This window comes from Rhinolophus sinicus, linkage group LG02, assembly GCF_036562045.2.
Source record: "Rhinolophus sinicus isolate RSC01 linkage group LG02, ASM3656204v1, whole genome shotgun sequence".
NCBI classification, from domain to species: Eukaryota; Metazoa; Chordata; class Mammalia; order Chiroptera; family Rhinolophidae; genus Rhinolophus; species Rhinolophus sinicus.
Window position 1 is genome coordinate 169148914 of NC_133752.1, and position 16415 is coordinate 169165328.

The window sequence follows — 16415 nt, forward strand, 5'->3', positions numbered from 1 at the left end:
AATGTTAGGTCCTATCATAAAAACGTGTACAAATTCTATTCCACTTCATAACATATGCACCTTTTATACGATGTAAATAGTTTAAATTGCTTATCATCAGAAACCACTGCTACAAATAGATTTCTTTAGCCATGTGTGTGTAAATGTGTAATTGAGTTTATCAGTCTCAGAAAATTGCGTTGAATCCTGGAGCTCTAATCTTCCATGTCAGGTTCAGCATCTAGGCAAATTTCTTTTTTCTCAGATGAAATGTTTTTAAACTCATATTTATATTAATATGTGACCACAAATGGCAAAATTTTTCATTGCTTCATGAGCCATGTCAGAATAACCATTGAAGAGAAATGCCTATAGTGCTGTAGAATGGTGGTTGAGTGAAGGTTCTCAGACAACATGTGATGGAAATTTCAACAAGAGCATATTTCTATTGCCAAAGTTGTTTGTATCACTTTGCAGTTTGATGGAATACCTGTTTTACTGGTCAGTTTCTTTAGTAGTATCAGGGAAATATTGCTCTAAAGATTTTTTTTTGTGAAGGAATTTTCACAAGAATTATCTTATTTTACCATTGACATTATAATTTAATCATATATAAATAGAAAAGACTCACTCCCCAAGAACAAATTTCTTCCTCTAACTCTCAAATTTCATTTTCATTACAGGGATTTGTCATGTGTAATAAAAAAAATAAATTACTTTTTTTTCTTTTTGTATTGGAGTTCCTGAGTATCCAACTCTGTTAGTCATTCTTTTTTTTTTCTGTTAGTCATTCTTAACCATTCAGAGGGAACAATAAATTACTGCAACTTTGTCATAATTTATTTTATTCCATGAAGAAAAGTAATAGTTCAATATTGAATTTATAATCTCTGATCATCACTTCCTCATACTTAAGCCTATAAGGTATGCTATCACGTTAATTCCTATTTTGTCACAGATTTATTGTAGGGGCTCAGAAGGAGCCACTCCAAGATGTACTTCGGTGGTATGGGATTATTATGAGCTAAAGGCAACTGAGACCTTGTGGGTTCAAAAGAAAATTCTGCCCCTCACCTTAACTAGAATAATTTAAATGAGGAGCCTGGCCCACAATAAGAGTTAAAACCAGAAATGCCTTTTTATCTATCTATATGAATGGCAAACTAATAATTACTGAACATGTGCTCTCCCTGCAACTAACTTCTGAAGCCCCAAAGTGGTTTATCTCATCCTTAGCTCAAAATGTGACATATACCTCAATTTCCCTTTTTGTATCTGAACCTAACTTGTATATGTGGTCTCTGACTCTCCACATATATGGGGTTTCCATACATATGTATGTAATTACATTTTGTTATTTTCTTTTTTAATCTATCATGTTTATTTGATTATTAGACCAGATGAAAGAACCTTGAGGATAGAGGAAAGTTTCTTCCTCTCCCATATTATACTGAACATTGAACCAATAAGTACTCAAATCCATATTTTTTAACCCAAAATTTACCATTCCAAAATAAACTTAATGAACAATCATTGCTAATGCATTCTGGGTACACATTTTTTTTTAAAGTTCCTCTCTATGAAGTTTTACTTAAAAAAAATTCAAGATTGTCTGACATAGAAAAGAAAATAATTGATTTTTAGTTGCACATGTACATAATGTATATTTACACATATGTGAACACAAAAATTTAACTTTCATATTCTAACAAAAGGTTAAAAAAAGGTTAAAAGAAGTACAATAGATACTGAAAAAGGATATCTCATGTTAATCCTTGTGGCTTTGATGGCATGGAACGCTAATTTGAGAAACATTTAGATATTTTCTTCCCATGTTCTCTCAACTAATCTGAAGACACTAAAGGTAAAGAATATTTAAATTTATCTGAGATTATCAGAGCATTAGGAGTTTCATATGTAGGATTATTTTTCCCTTCTGAGTTTGCTGAGGGTCCAGGGAAGAGCACCCATTATACCCAAACTGAAAGAAATCAATTTTGTTCTATTTTGAACTCACTTATTAGTTCTGCCTGTGATCTTAAGAAAGTCATTTAGCCTTCAGGAGACTCAGCTGTTTTATCTATGAAACAGAATTTATGACTAAACTATGCCATCCCCTGGGATTATTGATAGGATCAAATGAGGTAACACATGAAAAGTCGTTGGAAACAGAATAATATTATGCAAATATTATTTCAGAAAGAAATACTTAACTACCAGTTAAGTAAATACGTGAATAAACAAAGCCCCAAAGTAGCAAACTACACATAGAGGGATACAAGGGAAAACAAATGTACAGATTATGGTTTTCTGAAAACTAAACAGTGGTAAACTCTCTTGAAATCTTACAAAAGAGGTATTAGATAGGGATTAGAGCAAGAGACAACTTTAGAGCTTCTTCTTTCAGTTTTTTTCTTTCTTTTCTGCTGCTTCAGAGTTTAGAACTTCGAAAACAACAACAACAAGAAAAACAAAAAAACCCAAAAAAACCTCAAACTTTGCTGTTTTCCCAGTTGAAGTTTCAAGTCTTCAGAATTCATCTACAGGGTCAGCAAGTCTTATGTAAATGTCATCACAGGTAACTAACTCTGCATACAAACAAGAATTCCAGGCTCCATGGCCTTGACTATGAATAAATAATTCTTACATTTTTTTTTTTTTTTTTAATGGAGACTTCTTACAAAAATTGACCAAATCACAGCAAATAGAATAAAGGAACTAACGAAAGGTTGATGGACTGGTCTTATTATGTTTAAGTAATATGCCAGTGACATGATATTCCAGGTTTCTATTCACCCCTCCCAAAGCCAGCTTATTTCATTAATGATATTGAAATGAAATCTAAAGGATAAATAAAATGAAATTTTATGCAAAGCAAGAAAATAAATCTTAACATGCAGTAATATAGAAAAATCAATAATGATAAATGGTGCTATAATTAAGGTAATAAAAATCTTTTTAAAAAACAAAAATGTATATTTAAAAATTGTAAACTATTTTAGTCCAGTTTCTTGCTAAATTCCTGGAATATAGCATCTCATGCAATGCACAGGGTCAGGAGTACCAGTGAGGATTGACTGATGCACATAGCTGTTGTGGAGATAACATCTGTCGTGAAACAGCGCCATCTGGACTATTCATCTTTTTTAACTAATGCTTTCTGGTACTCCTTGGTGGATACATTAAACTTTTGAAATGCCTTTAACCTTTAGACTGATAGTCTCTTGAAGAGTTCAAAATATATTTTTTTAAAGCTAATAGCTAAGGTGTATTCTGACTTGATATTTAGGCAAATTCGGAATATTCTCAGTATAACTTATATGATTCAAAAACAGTGACTCTCCTATTGCAGAAATTTGGAACAGCAACTAAGCTATCAAACATCACAGTGAGTGTGACTGTGTCATGCAATTTAGAAAGCACACAATATAAAAGCTGTTATACCTGCAGGGTTTTTTTTTAAATGCTTTATAAAGTCAATTTGTTCAGATGAGTTCTTAAAATTAAATTTTAAAAATGGAAGACATTCACAATGAAAGGAGAAATTTCACTTTGCATTTTCCTTTGAGTCTGCTTTCTTAATTTAGGAAAAGTTGAACATCATGATTGCTAATTGCTCTAGTTTCTGGTGTTTTTTTTTTCTTCTTTTTTGTCTTTCTCGTGAGTATTTATTTTTGTAAGTATCAATGGTTAAGCTAAGGCAAAGGGAAACTTTGACACTTATTTGTGGAATTACAACTATCCATGAGATACAAAGTGCAAAGTACTAACAAAGCATCAAGAACATTTAATAATAAAAGAACCTAGGCATCTGCATCCCTGTCCCACACTCCCTTTCTCAGTTATAAAGAGGAACTAGATACAAAGCCATTGAACTGTGCTTTGAGACATTTGAGCATACAGAGTCTTGTCTCAGCCTGTAACCACAAGAAATAAATGGAGAGTAATGAGAAGAATTTCTGGCATCATGTCTACGCACCCTAGGTGGTTCAGCTGCTCTGGCTCCTGTGTTCGTGGTGTGGAGTCCTGGAACACTTTCGCTGGGTGTCGTCGACATTTCCAGTGGCTTCATAGTTGGACTTGTGGGGACAGCCATTGTGCCTGCTCTGCCCAATGGCCCTTCATAACTAAGACTGTTCTCTCTGAAGCTCACAGTTTAGAGAAGATGCTCTAGGTTGTTTTTTGTGAAGCGGTAGCCCATGATAGGAGTAAGGATGGGCAACAGAATCCACAGTGGCTTTTTATGAAGAACCTTGTCTGACAGGGACAAAGGCAACTAGTTAAGTCAATGAGACTACCTCTCTCTGGAGTTTATACTAGAGAATACTGGCCAATGGACAAAGAGAGTAGAAAATGCTAGGCAGAGACAAGCAGAGTAGAAGGTCTTTGTTTCCATTAGAAACTAGCCAGACCCTATTTGTTTCTAGGGTTTGTTTGGTTATAGTTTGAGTCCATGTATATCCTTTTCCCCAAGTATACCAGATACGATACCTGGTTCTTGCTACCAAAACACCTCACTTATGCAAACTATTCACTTTTTGAGGTTAGGAGTTTTGTTTTGCTTCAAGCTACCTTCAATTTCAGCAAAAGACCAAAAGATCCTGCACTTACTAAACCAAAAATTCTGTGTGTCAGGCCAAATGGAATACTGGGAATACATGGAAAATTTCCTCTCACATTTTTTGGAGGAGGAAATGGATGAAGTGAAAAGCACGATCTGTAGGTAGGAGGGGAGGTATTCAGGGAAGTGTATGCTTAATCATCCCAGTCTGGGCTGTGAAATAGGTTATCTGTTTCTAAGGACAGCTAAGCCGAGGTTTGAGAGTGATTGAAAATTCTGAAATAACCCGTTTGGACAGCATTTTAATGGATGGTTGCCTTTGTTGCCTAGCAGTGGGCCCAGCAGAGATATTACATGAGCGTATCAATTTGCAGAGACTGAGTCATGATACTTTCTTGATTCCATTCAACAGCACTCAGCCAAAAGGGAAGTATAAAAAAGTAAGGGAAGCAGAGAGAGGAGTCGGCAGTTAAGTGAAAAACCTTTGTGGCCACTGAACCAATGTTATATTCATTTTCCTCAACATGCCATTAGTTGTGATATCATTTTTAATGAGACAGAGTACCGCATCTTCTGAAACTCATAATCAGTTCTTAACCCAGGTGTGAATACTCAGGAATGAGGTAGGATCCTGTATTGTTCATAAGTAGAGGACACCCTTGGAGCGGCAGCAAAGACCATTTCTTTCTCTCAAGCCTCAAACAGAATCAAGAGGGGCAGCCTTTTAATGCTAATACCTTAGTCAGGACTAAGCCAGGACTTCAGGTGGTCACACATGCTCTGTCTGAGGTGGCTTGCTCCTCATTCACCACCCAGATCTGTGAGCTTGCTGGTGGTGGTGGGAGGCTGCATTTTCTTGTCTGAGTTTTAACTGTGTCTTAGTGATACCAGAATAAACAGTGGCATGAAATACTGTTAGCCTATCAGAACCAAGAAGACAAGGAGTTTACATATACAGAGACTCTCATAAGTATATATAGTTAATTATGCTCATTGAAGCGCCAAGACCACAGCTAAATTCATTGCAGAACTTGGTTTCTTTTTTGGTAAATTATGTACGCTGATGTCTACACTTCAAGTTTCTCCTTAAGTTTAGAAATCCATGTGATGTGAGACAATGCAGTTTAAGATGCTATTATTTACACAGAAAAGTCAACAAGTGCATATAATTTTTAACATTTATTTGAATCATATCATGTAAATCTCCATTATTATTTTTAATGAACCAAGCTACTTTTATAAATTCACTCCATACATCATTTAAGTACTAACAAAAGAAATAGTGTATAATTTGTTTAAAAATTTAAAACATGTAAATAAGGGAGAGATCTTAAGTGACTTTTATAAGTGATAAAAATCATGGTCACAATCGTTGAGCTTCCTTGAACCTCAGTAGCAGGTTCTTCGTGGTACTATGTGGAATGTGTGACAGAAAAGGTTCTCAACACTTGATCTGCATATGCTGACCAAGGAACTTAGAGATGAGTTGAAAAGACATACTCAAGACAAATTAAATTACATATAAAAATAAAGGTATGTAAATGAGATTTTAAGATAAAATATGCTACTTAGGCTTTTGGAAGTTAACGGGAGAGTGAGTCTCACGGGAGGTTTCGCTGAGGGAAAAATGCAGAGAGTGTCATGACATCTGGTAATATGCGGAAACAGGAAAAGGATGAAAGGTGACTGCCTTGGACTCACTAGTAAAATTATCCCATGGGGGTCTCCTAGGCCAGCAATTATAGCAGATCCTGAATCCAACACCCGGGGACACCTGGTAGTGGCACAGAGGTAATAGTTCTGGGAAGGGACTTCTGTCCCCCACTAAGGCTTGGGATGTTCAGGAAATCAGGGCTAGTGCCTGAGAAAAGGTGTAGGATCTGCCTTTGTGGAACTGCAGCCAGCATGATGAACCTTTTGAAAACTACGGTCTGAATTATGAAAGGACACATCTCCCAGAGCCCGCATGTGGGAGAGGTGGTTTTGAGCACACAGGGTAGAGTTGAAGACCCCACACTCTGAAGTATGACTCCCTGGGTTCAAATTGTGGCACTGTCTCTTGTGGGCTCTATCCTTTGGCAAATCATTAAACTTCTCTGAGGTCTCAATTTCCTAATCTAAAAATGTAGATAAGAATGATATTACCTCACAGACTTGTTAAAATGATTAAATAAGTTACTATATCAAAGCACTTTAGAACAAGGCCTGGTGCATAAGAAGCAATATATTAAAGGTTATTATATGCCTTTTGTATACGGAATGTTTTGTGTTTGAATTGTATTTTGTGTTAAATTAAACTGTTTAATATATTTTAAGAGGAACAGAGCTTCTTTCACATTCAGATATTTTTGAAAGTGGAGTAGTGGGAATACGTCCCTTGTTTTACTGGGGAGAAATTCACATAACTGAGAAGTATATTAATTAAGGTTGTATGCCAGGCAGTATATAATTCAGTAATAAATGAAGTACAGCATGAGAAAATACATCTTCTGTAGAATTATAGAAGAAAAGACTAGTCAATACTAGCATAATCTGAGAAGATTTCGTGGATGAGTTTCTAGCTGTCCAGAGTCTCAAGGGATGGGTAAAACTGAAAGTTAGATCAGACTCCCCCCTCTCTTCAAGTAATTTTATGATTTTTTAGGAGCATTTCTGATGAGGTTATGAAGGTAAGTTAAATAGACAAAGTAGAAATTAATGTTTATTGAAAAAGTGATCTATCCAGAAAAGGATTTATTTGGGAATAATAGAGGTGGGGTGGATAAACCTTCATAAAGACAATCAGATTATAATGTCCTCAAAAGTAAGAGGTAGGAAATGGCAAGTCAAAGACTATTATTGAACACAGAAATGACATACCCTAATTTAGATGACTAGATGCCTTTTAAGTCTGCAATGGAAAATAAGTTCTTTACCATTTAGTTGTAGAAAGAAGTTTACTTAACAGAACATACTACATGACATCTGAAAGTGAGAAAATTAGTCTGGCAGTGATATGCAGGAAGTGATATGCTATCTCACTCCCAGGAGGTTACTGGCTTCAGGTCTACTTCCTATATTATTATAGTTCATGTCTTCTTGAATGGGAGAGATGAGTCAATTTAGGCACGATCACCCATATCTAAGATTCTGCTCTTTACAGATCTGAAGTGTGTCAGATGAAATAGGAGGATGTGGAGGGATCGAACGCTGGCTCACGAATAAAGCATATTTACATTTTTCCTTTGGCCAGGGACTGAAAGAGCTTTTTCATCCAGTATAAAGCTTATTTCTTTCTTTCTTTTTTTTTTTTTTTTAAATGACAGGAGGGACTATTTGTAAGTTGTAGCACAGTAATTACTCTGTTCAAGCAATGACACATCACTGTATTGTTTTAGAGATGAAAAGTAGTGAGTCCATAACTCATCATAAATCTCTTTTCCCAAATTGTTTTTCTGGACATAGTTCAAGTAGAACAAACAATTTATTTATGTCAGCCCTTGCTCTTTTCAGTGACCTCTTATTGAGCAATGTGTTAGATGAAGAGGCTGGTTCGCAAACAATAGCATGCAACGGAATCACTGGCTAAGGCCTTGTGCTAGACCATCACATTGTTTCTTTTTTCCCCCTGGGGAAGGAAGACACAAGTTTGTTCTAGAAATGACAACCTCACACAAATGACTGTACACCCAGAAATCATCTCAAATGCGAAACGTGTCTGTACACACGCATAAATGCACACTCATACATTCTCAGCTAACCTTACTTGGTAAAATGACTTGTTGCTTCCAGGTCTGTGTCTTGTGGACGAAGAGTATTGTACACATATTTCAGGTCTTGGATACCACTGAGCTCAGGCAATCCTGCAGGTATCATCTTAGCAAAATAAACAAACACACAAAAACACCTCAGAATAAATGTAAATAAAATCTGACTTGGTTAAGTTTGGTTATGCTTACTTGGTTAATTCTACAAATACATAGAAACTTAAATTTACATAGCAATGCCTTTCACTTTGTAAACATGAATGAATAAAAACACATGTTTTTTAACCTCCCTTATTTAGTAGAAGCAGCAACAATAATAAAAATAAAAACCAATAAAATTGTCAAAGTCCTTGGAGATTAATAATTTAACTTTATCATAAACCAGTGAAGTAAGCATGATAGTATTAATATCCCATCTTTTCTTGGAGGAGAGGCATATTCAGTATGGGACAGTAGAAATAATAAGATTGCTAATGTCAGAATTTTTGGACACACCATTTAAAATCTGAACGATCTTGAAAAAGTCTCATAACCTCTTTGAACCTCCATTTTCTAATTTTTAAAATAGATATAAAAATACCCAACATGTTCTGGGAGAATCAAATAGCTAATAAATAAAAAAAGAGCTTTGTAGATTATAAATTATTACACAAAAGTTATATCACAATACTCATTTTAAAGAAGAAAAAACTTAATTACCCCCAAACCATTATTGAAGTACCCAGGTCAAATGGTATGTAAGCACAGTGTGGTTCTCTGGTTCTCATTGTTATATTCTTTCATGACCCTATGCCTCATATTATCAGAACACAATTTTCTCTAGTTAAGTGGTGATTGCTTTTATTAAAGATTATTAAAGCAATGAAATAATTAAAGATATAATTGTACAAAGTCTCAAGTATTTTTCTGCCAACCTTTAGAAAAGTACTTTGTTTATAGTATAGACTGATGGGATAATATTCTCTTTAGTGTTATAGGCAAAAATCTTTGAGAAAAAAATAGATCTTTCTGAAATAAACTTGAACTTTGCAAAAAAAAAAGAGAATGATGTCATTAGTACCTCTATGATTCAGATGATAAGTTATTTCCTGCTTTGGAATAGAGGCACTCTTATACTAGTGGATATTTAAGGACAATGCTGTTAACCGTAAAAATAAAGGATAAACTGAGAATATAGTTATGGTGGATGGGTGAAGTTGTGATTGACTTGATGAAATTCAAGTGAGAAAAAAAAAAGGGTTTCAAACTGTTCTCCTTTTCTGTTGTTCCTACCAGGCTGAAGGAACAGCGTGTATAAATATATATAGGAGAGCAAGATATCTTCCATTTCTTTACAGAAAGAAACCCAGGATAGTTTTCTGGAACATAGGGTGAGCAAGAGATGAGGCTGAAAAGACATGTAGGGTGGGATGTTTAAGCAATAGAAAAGATTTTGTACTTTATCCTAAAGCCAGGAGAGAAGCTTTTTTAGTGTTTTTAAATGAGCAATAATATAATTGGATTGTATTTTAGAAAGATCATTGTGGTTATGTTTGAAAAATAGATTAAAGTGAGGCCAAATAAGAGGCTAGAATTAGGAGACGGTTTAGGAATGGAGAAGATACTGGATTTTAAATATATGTAGGAAGTAGAATTGAGAAAACTGGGTGATTGGATATATTTGGAGGGCTGGATGAGGTCTAAAGCATTTAGCTATAAATATAGATTTGGGAGTCATTAGCATAGTAATTGAATAGTAATTGAAACTATGATAGTAACTTAAACTATGGAAATGGATCAGGTAGTCCTGGAAAGTTGTCACCTGCCTCTCCCTATGGATGGTCTAGCAGCTCAAATTTATGATATCCAAATTTGAGAAAATTCTCTTCTCCCATAAACTCTTCCTCCTCTTTACTGATTCATGTCTCCATTTTCACTTCCAGCACTCTTCAACTAACAAGAAATTCATGTCTTCTTGGATTCCTTCTTCTTCTCAATTCCCAGTGTCGATCTGTTAATTCTACAAAAACTACCTCAACAGCCTCTTGTATTTGTTCCCCTTTCCATTGCAATCATTGTCCTAGTTCAGCTCCTCACCTTCATTTGCTTAGAGAACTTGCATAGTCTTTTTCTAGTTCTCCAACCCCATCTCACTAATTACATAACTTCGGAGTTACCTGCCTACATTCCAAGCTAGATGATGGTACTACCTCAAAGAAACTTCTAGGTTCTCAGGTGTTTATATATTAAAGTTCAAAATCCTGATTCTGGTCATAAATGCCTTTCACAGTATAACTGCGATCTGTCATTTCAGCCTTATTGTCTACATACTCGTAGGTCCTCATCTGTACCACAGACTGGGTACACCTGAGTCCCTCCATTTCTAATACATGTCATCTTCATGCTTTTTAAACCTCTACACATATGTAATGTTTTTCTCTCACCCAAGATTCCTTTCCTCTCCCTCGTCGTCTATTGAAATTCTTTTTGAAGGCTCAGCTGAGATGCTTCCTCTTTGAAGCACTACAGATCCTATTGCTACAGTTTAATTACTGCTTTCTTTGTATAGGAATCATACCTTGGTTCCACCTCTTTCACAGTACTTCTTGCTGCCTAGATTTTACTATGTTTTGTTCATGTATATGTTTGTCAGATTAGATTATAAGTTATTTGAGAACAGTAACTGGGTTTTTATTCAATGTTGAATTGTCTATATTGGCTAGCATGGTGCTTTGTAAATATTTGGAAATTAATGAATGTCTGTGAAATAATCAATGAGTGAATGAATGAATGAACGAACGAATGAATGAATAGATTAAAAATACCTGATCCTGTTAGGCACTGAAACCTATAAGTAGCAAGTTGAATCCTGACTACTAAACTTAAAATCAACTATAGGGAGATATATTCCCAAAAGCAATTAGAGTCCAGATTAGGCTTTGTCTTGTAAGTTCTGTGTTTAGAGTTCTAGAGACATCTGTGTACTTATTGAGGCATTTTTCCCCTTTATTACACTGTGATTGTCCATTTGCTTAGAATAGGATTCTTCCTTCAACCTGAATTGCTTTCTAGTTTCTTTGGATAGTCTGAATTCACATCTGCCAGCTTAGATGTGAATTCTCTATCAATATTTCTTTGGGAAGTACACCCTATACTTCTTTCTCTGTCAACACACACACATACATACACACACACACTATATACACACCAGTGCCAAGTGCAGACAACTTCTAATCAGAAGAACTCCAGCTCTCTCCTTTGTTACATGGCTGATTAAAGGAAGCAAGTGCTAAGTGTGCCCTTGATGATGTGCTCTGTTCCTTAGAGAGGAGGCTTTGAGTGACGTGACTCTGCACATCAGAGTAAAGATGGACTTAGACCCAGGTCCGTTTAGCCATTTCTGTTCTCTGACCCACAGAGATGTAGTTCAAGTGCTTCCTAGCCTAGATTACATGGGTATAACTTTAATTTTGACAACAGAAAAGGTAAAGGGTGGCTAGTACAGGTAATGAGCAGATGCAAGTAATAAACAGATAAATTCCTTTTTAAAGGATTGAAACATTTAAACATTTTCTACTTCGTTTCTCCTCCTAAATCCACATCTAGTTTGGTAGCCATGCTTCAGGAAGCAGACACTCTGCCACCACATAGAGAAGTTAGAAAGATTTCTGCTGGGAAATAGCTGATGTAATAATGAGTGTGATAAACATTTTAAGCTGGGTGAATGGTCCCTATGTTCTTTGGGAGCCTTCCATAATAGCTCATATTGATTTTTTAATGAGAGAAAAGCTGATGAAACACAGGCTTTTATATTAGTGAATTCACCCGGTAACACTCTTGGGTCTCCTACTGATGTTCTGCTTTTAAGCAAGATGGGGATTTCATGTATTATTTTTTCCCTGCGTTTCCCAGGAGTAAATAAAAAAGGACTGTGGATATCTGGAATCATGGTGCTCTCTACCAAGGACTAGCCATTAATTCATAGTAGACTATGAAACGCTTGTGGCTCGGAATCCTGAGTTGTGACCATTCATGGAAGATAGAATTTACGACTCATAGCAAGTATTTCTCAAGTTGGAATTGGGTCATGGTGTAGTGGGTTGAGTTTTTCTTCAAGAAGTTAGCACAGCAAGAGTCAGTTCGAGAGAGAATTGAGGGAAATACAGATTACCTACGTAGGTAGGAAATAATCTTTCACAAATTTAAATTTTTAAATTTTATTTTATCATAAGCTATACTAGAGAAAGTATGGTCCTGAAACCTTTACTGATATTTTGATTATCTACAGAATCCCCTAAGAAACGTGAAAAGAAGAATATCAAGAGGGAAATGACCAGAAACAGAGGGAATAACACACTGCTGTTTTACATATAAATTTATTCATTGGTCTAATTGGTGCACATTGTTTCTGATCTCTGTGTCAATTTCTGAGTCTAAATCTAAGAGTGTATGTTTAATCTGAATTAGTGTTCTTCACTGCCAAATTTTCCTCCTTTAGCCTAAAAGTCAAGACTTGAATAATTAAAACATAGGGAGATTTTTTGGGGGGATATATTATCTACTAGAAACCTCCAACATCTGATTTTAATAATATTTTTGAGAATTTTTTAAATACTTGATTTAAAAAATATATCTACTTCTTTTAAATGAAATAAGATTATATTAACTCTACATTTTAATGATTATTTAATATATTATGACTCAGAAGTGTTTTCTTTTTTAGGTAGGTAGAAAAGTTTACTAAACAAGAGAAAAAACTCACCAATGTTTTCTGAATCTATTTTTTTCCCCAAAAAGGTGTCCTTTCACATTATTTTAACATGCTCATTTGTCATTCACATACTTTTAGTGTCACCTGAGAAACAACATAGACTATATTTCTGCTTCTGCTTTGTGTTTATTTTTGAAATGTCTGTGACTGGTTCAAGTAGTTGTTAGGATGGTACTTACTCTTGTATGTAGTTATTTATAGCGGTATAGACATTTAGAAATGCTGGATACCTCATTTACTTTTGTATATGAATTTTAACTTCCCTATTAATTTGAAAATTTAAGACTGACTGGGTCTCATATGTTAATGTAGCCTCCACAGTTTCTGGCATATAATAAGTATGCAAGAGCTCATGGATTCATGAATTAGAGCCTGCTACAGCCCAAGAAAATATTAGAGTTGATGATATGTGAATATTTATTATGTAAATGGAGTCAAGGTCACTGACTCTGTCCTTGGAGAGTTTCCTTTGTGGTATGATCACAGATTATGAACCATAAGCCATCTCATAATTGCAGTATGGTCTAATAGCTCTGGGAGTTAAGATGCAAATCTACCAATAGGAATCACTGGCTATTATTCGAAAGCCATTCTGAAGATTCTGGAGATGGACAGAACCTTATATATCCAGTTTACACATGAAGAAACCAAAGTGTCTTTGTATGTAAAAGGCTACATATTTATAATGTTTTTGGAAATCCCATTTTTCAAGACAGAAAAGAGAAGAAAAGTATATGTATTGTTTTAAAGTTAAAACAAGGATCCAAATCAAATCTTCATTGTAACAGAGGTCAATATTTATTCAGCACTACTCAATAGAACTTCTCTGCAATGATGGAAATATTTTACATCTGTGCTCTCCAATGTGGTGGTACCACTAGCTGCATGTGGCTATTGAGCTCTTGAAATGTGGCTCGTGAGCCGGAGGAGCTGAATTTAAACTTCCTTCAATACTAATTTATTTAAATGTAAATAACCACATGTGACTAAGGGATACTGCATTGGACAGTACTCATAGATTAACAAGGATCTATATAATAAATTAATTGAACTCTCCTATATGACAGGGACTGTGCTAAGTGCTTTATATTACTTATCTGACAGGGTTATTATGAAATGCAAATCAATTAATAAACATAAAGATCTTAGCATAGTGCTCATGCAAAGAATTCACTATCAGGTTATGTATTCATCAATTCTACATCTATAAGATAGATGCTGTTATGTTCATTTAATAGATGAGGAAACAGAGTCTTATTGGAGTTAAGTAACATACACTGAGGAATGAAGCCAGTAAAATGTCAAGCTAAGATTTAAACCCAGGCAGTCTCAGTTTGTGCCCTTAACAGCATCTTGTAGAATTATTTTTAACTGAAGACTCTAAACAAGTGGTTTTGATGATCATATGGACTCCAAACACCATGCAAACCTATACCAATGGTGTGTTTCTCTCCTACAGTTTGCTTCCATTACTAGTGTATATGCATGTGCCCAAATGAATCACCACTTTCTTTTCCCAGGAAGTTATTTCTATCAGATCCCTCCCCTCTCACCCTGCATATGTATCTGATTGTCATTTGTTTGTATAGGACAGTGGAATGAAACATTGAATTTTCCTATCTTGGACGACAGAAAGCATATAGGACCATGACTCAGTAGACCCAATGTATACTACTAACTGTAGTACTCTCTGGTTGAGTTTCTAGCAATTCACCTCACATTTTTGACCCTCAGTTTCTAACCTGGCAAATAGGCAAGTGATCAAAGGCGCAGATTGGGAGGGGAGCCAGGAAAAATCCTTGCCTGGTCTACATCACTGGGTTACAATAATGTGTAAATGTGATTTTTTTAAAGGCACTTTTGAAAAAATCCTAAAGCACACTACAACTTATATAATATTCTAAATTACTGTCTTTGATCTTTAATAAAAATATACTGAGATAACCCCTGAATATATCAATGTTATTGTGACTAGAAATGTTTGAGACAGTAACTCTGAACTAATGCAATGAATTATTAAGAAATGTATTTATAAGCTGTACAAGGGCATTGTTAGTTTGTTCATTTCTTTCTATTTTGAATAGCTCTTTGGGGGAACTCCAAGCCATTACAAAAATAGACTACCTAAAGAGAAACATAAATGAAGCTTATTATTTTTGTTATTTCCCCGAGGGACTTACCATTTCTAGCAGGTTCAACAGTAGTTGGCTGTGCCTTCTGACAATATTATAAGCTCGACAGCAGAGCTCCACAAAATCTTGGAAATGCTGTGGGTTTTTCCCACCCTCTGTAATAAAATATTCCATCTCTGAAGTAAAAATAAAAGGAGCTCGATCCCTATAAACCAAAAACAATAGCAACCATAAGCAGGAGGAGAAACGATTTGTAGGGCTAAATTAGGCAGTTACAACAACGTATTTCCATTTGAACTTTCTTGTTATTTTCTTTCTACTCTAATAGGTGAACCTTCTTCATTGTGGGACAACTGGAGAAACTTGCTAATTGTAGACTTTGCACAGGGTAGCTGGGCTGCAACAGAGAGGAAGGACCAGTTATTATACAACATCAATCTATGTTGTCTCAAATATTTAGTTCCAAGTTATATTTGGTGGGAATATTATCCATTAAAAATTAATGTAAGGACAAATTAATAATGAAGGTGATTTTACAGAAAATATATTTACTGCTAAATTTTGAGATGATAGAACAGATCATGTATCTGACCTTGTGTTGTTGTTTTTTTTTCCTCTGAGGATATGTGGATATGTTCACCCTTTAGGAAAAAAAGTTTCAGGTAAAAGCTGAGATATGTAATGAGAAATTTTTTCAAAAAAAGGAAAAAAAACACAGATGTTACCAATTCACTATCATATGCTTATTAAGGGAATAAAAGATGTAGCTATATTTCATTTTACTCAAAGCCCAATAAAAATAGTTACGGTAGCAGAAAGAAGGAAATGCAGGCAGACCATGTTGGTATGTAAGTGATATTGCCCATGTAGTCCCTAGATTGAAAAAACAGGAAAACCGTGACCAGAGATGATCTTGTTTCCCTTATTTTTGTCATTTTTCTTTCTTTTTTCATGTTATTTGAGACTGGAAACGACCTGAGATGAAGCATGAACACTTCTTTTTTTGTTGTTTGTTTGTTTGTTTTTAGCACTTCTAATAGAGACTAGCAGGGGAAAGATTGGCAACAGTCCTCTGTGATGAAGTCTCACTCTTTGGATAACAAAAATGACACAGCAGTGTTTTGTCATACTGATTTGGCCTTAGGTCCTCTAGAAGCATTTGAGATGGACATGGAGTTTTGGATAAAATACTATTTAAAAAAGATTTTTAAATGAATTGAAATAAAAAAATGTTTTTAAATTTGAGC

At 35.0% G+C, this 16415-nt stretch overlaps 1 protein-coding gene across 1 annotated transcript in view; it reads right to left on the reverse strand.

The window, feature by feature from the left end:
- PIK3C2G (phosphatidylinositol-4-phosphate 3-kinase catalytic subunit type 2 gamma) overlaps positions 1-16415 on the reverse strand; it is a 276245-nt gene that overhangs the window by 56073 nt on the left and 203757 nt on the right. Inside the window, exons 26-27 of the mRNA XM_019744695.2 lie at positions 15217-15373; positions 8286-8395 (exon numbers count right to left, since the gene is read on the reverse strand). Of these exons, the coding sequence (XP_019600254.2) occupies positions 8286-8395; positions 15217-15373 (267 nt within the window). The remainder of the gene's footprint in view (positions 1-8285; positions 8396-15216; positions 15374-16415) is intronic.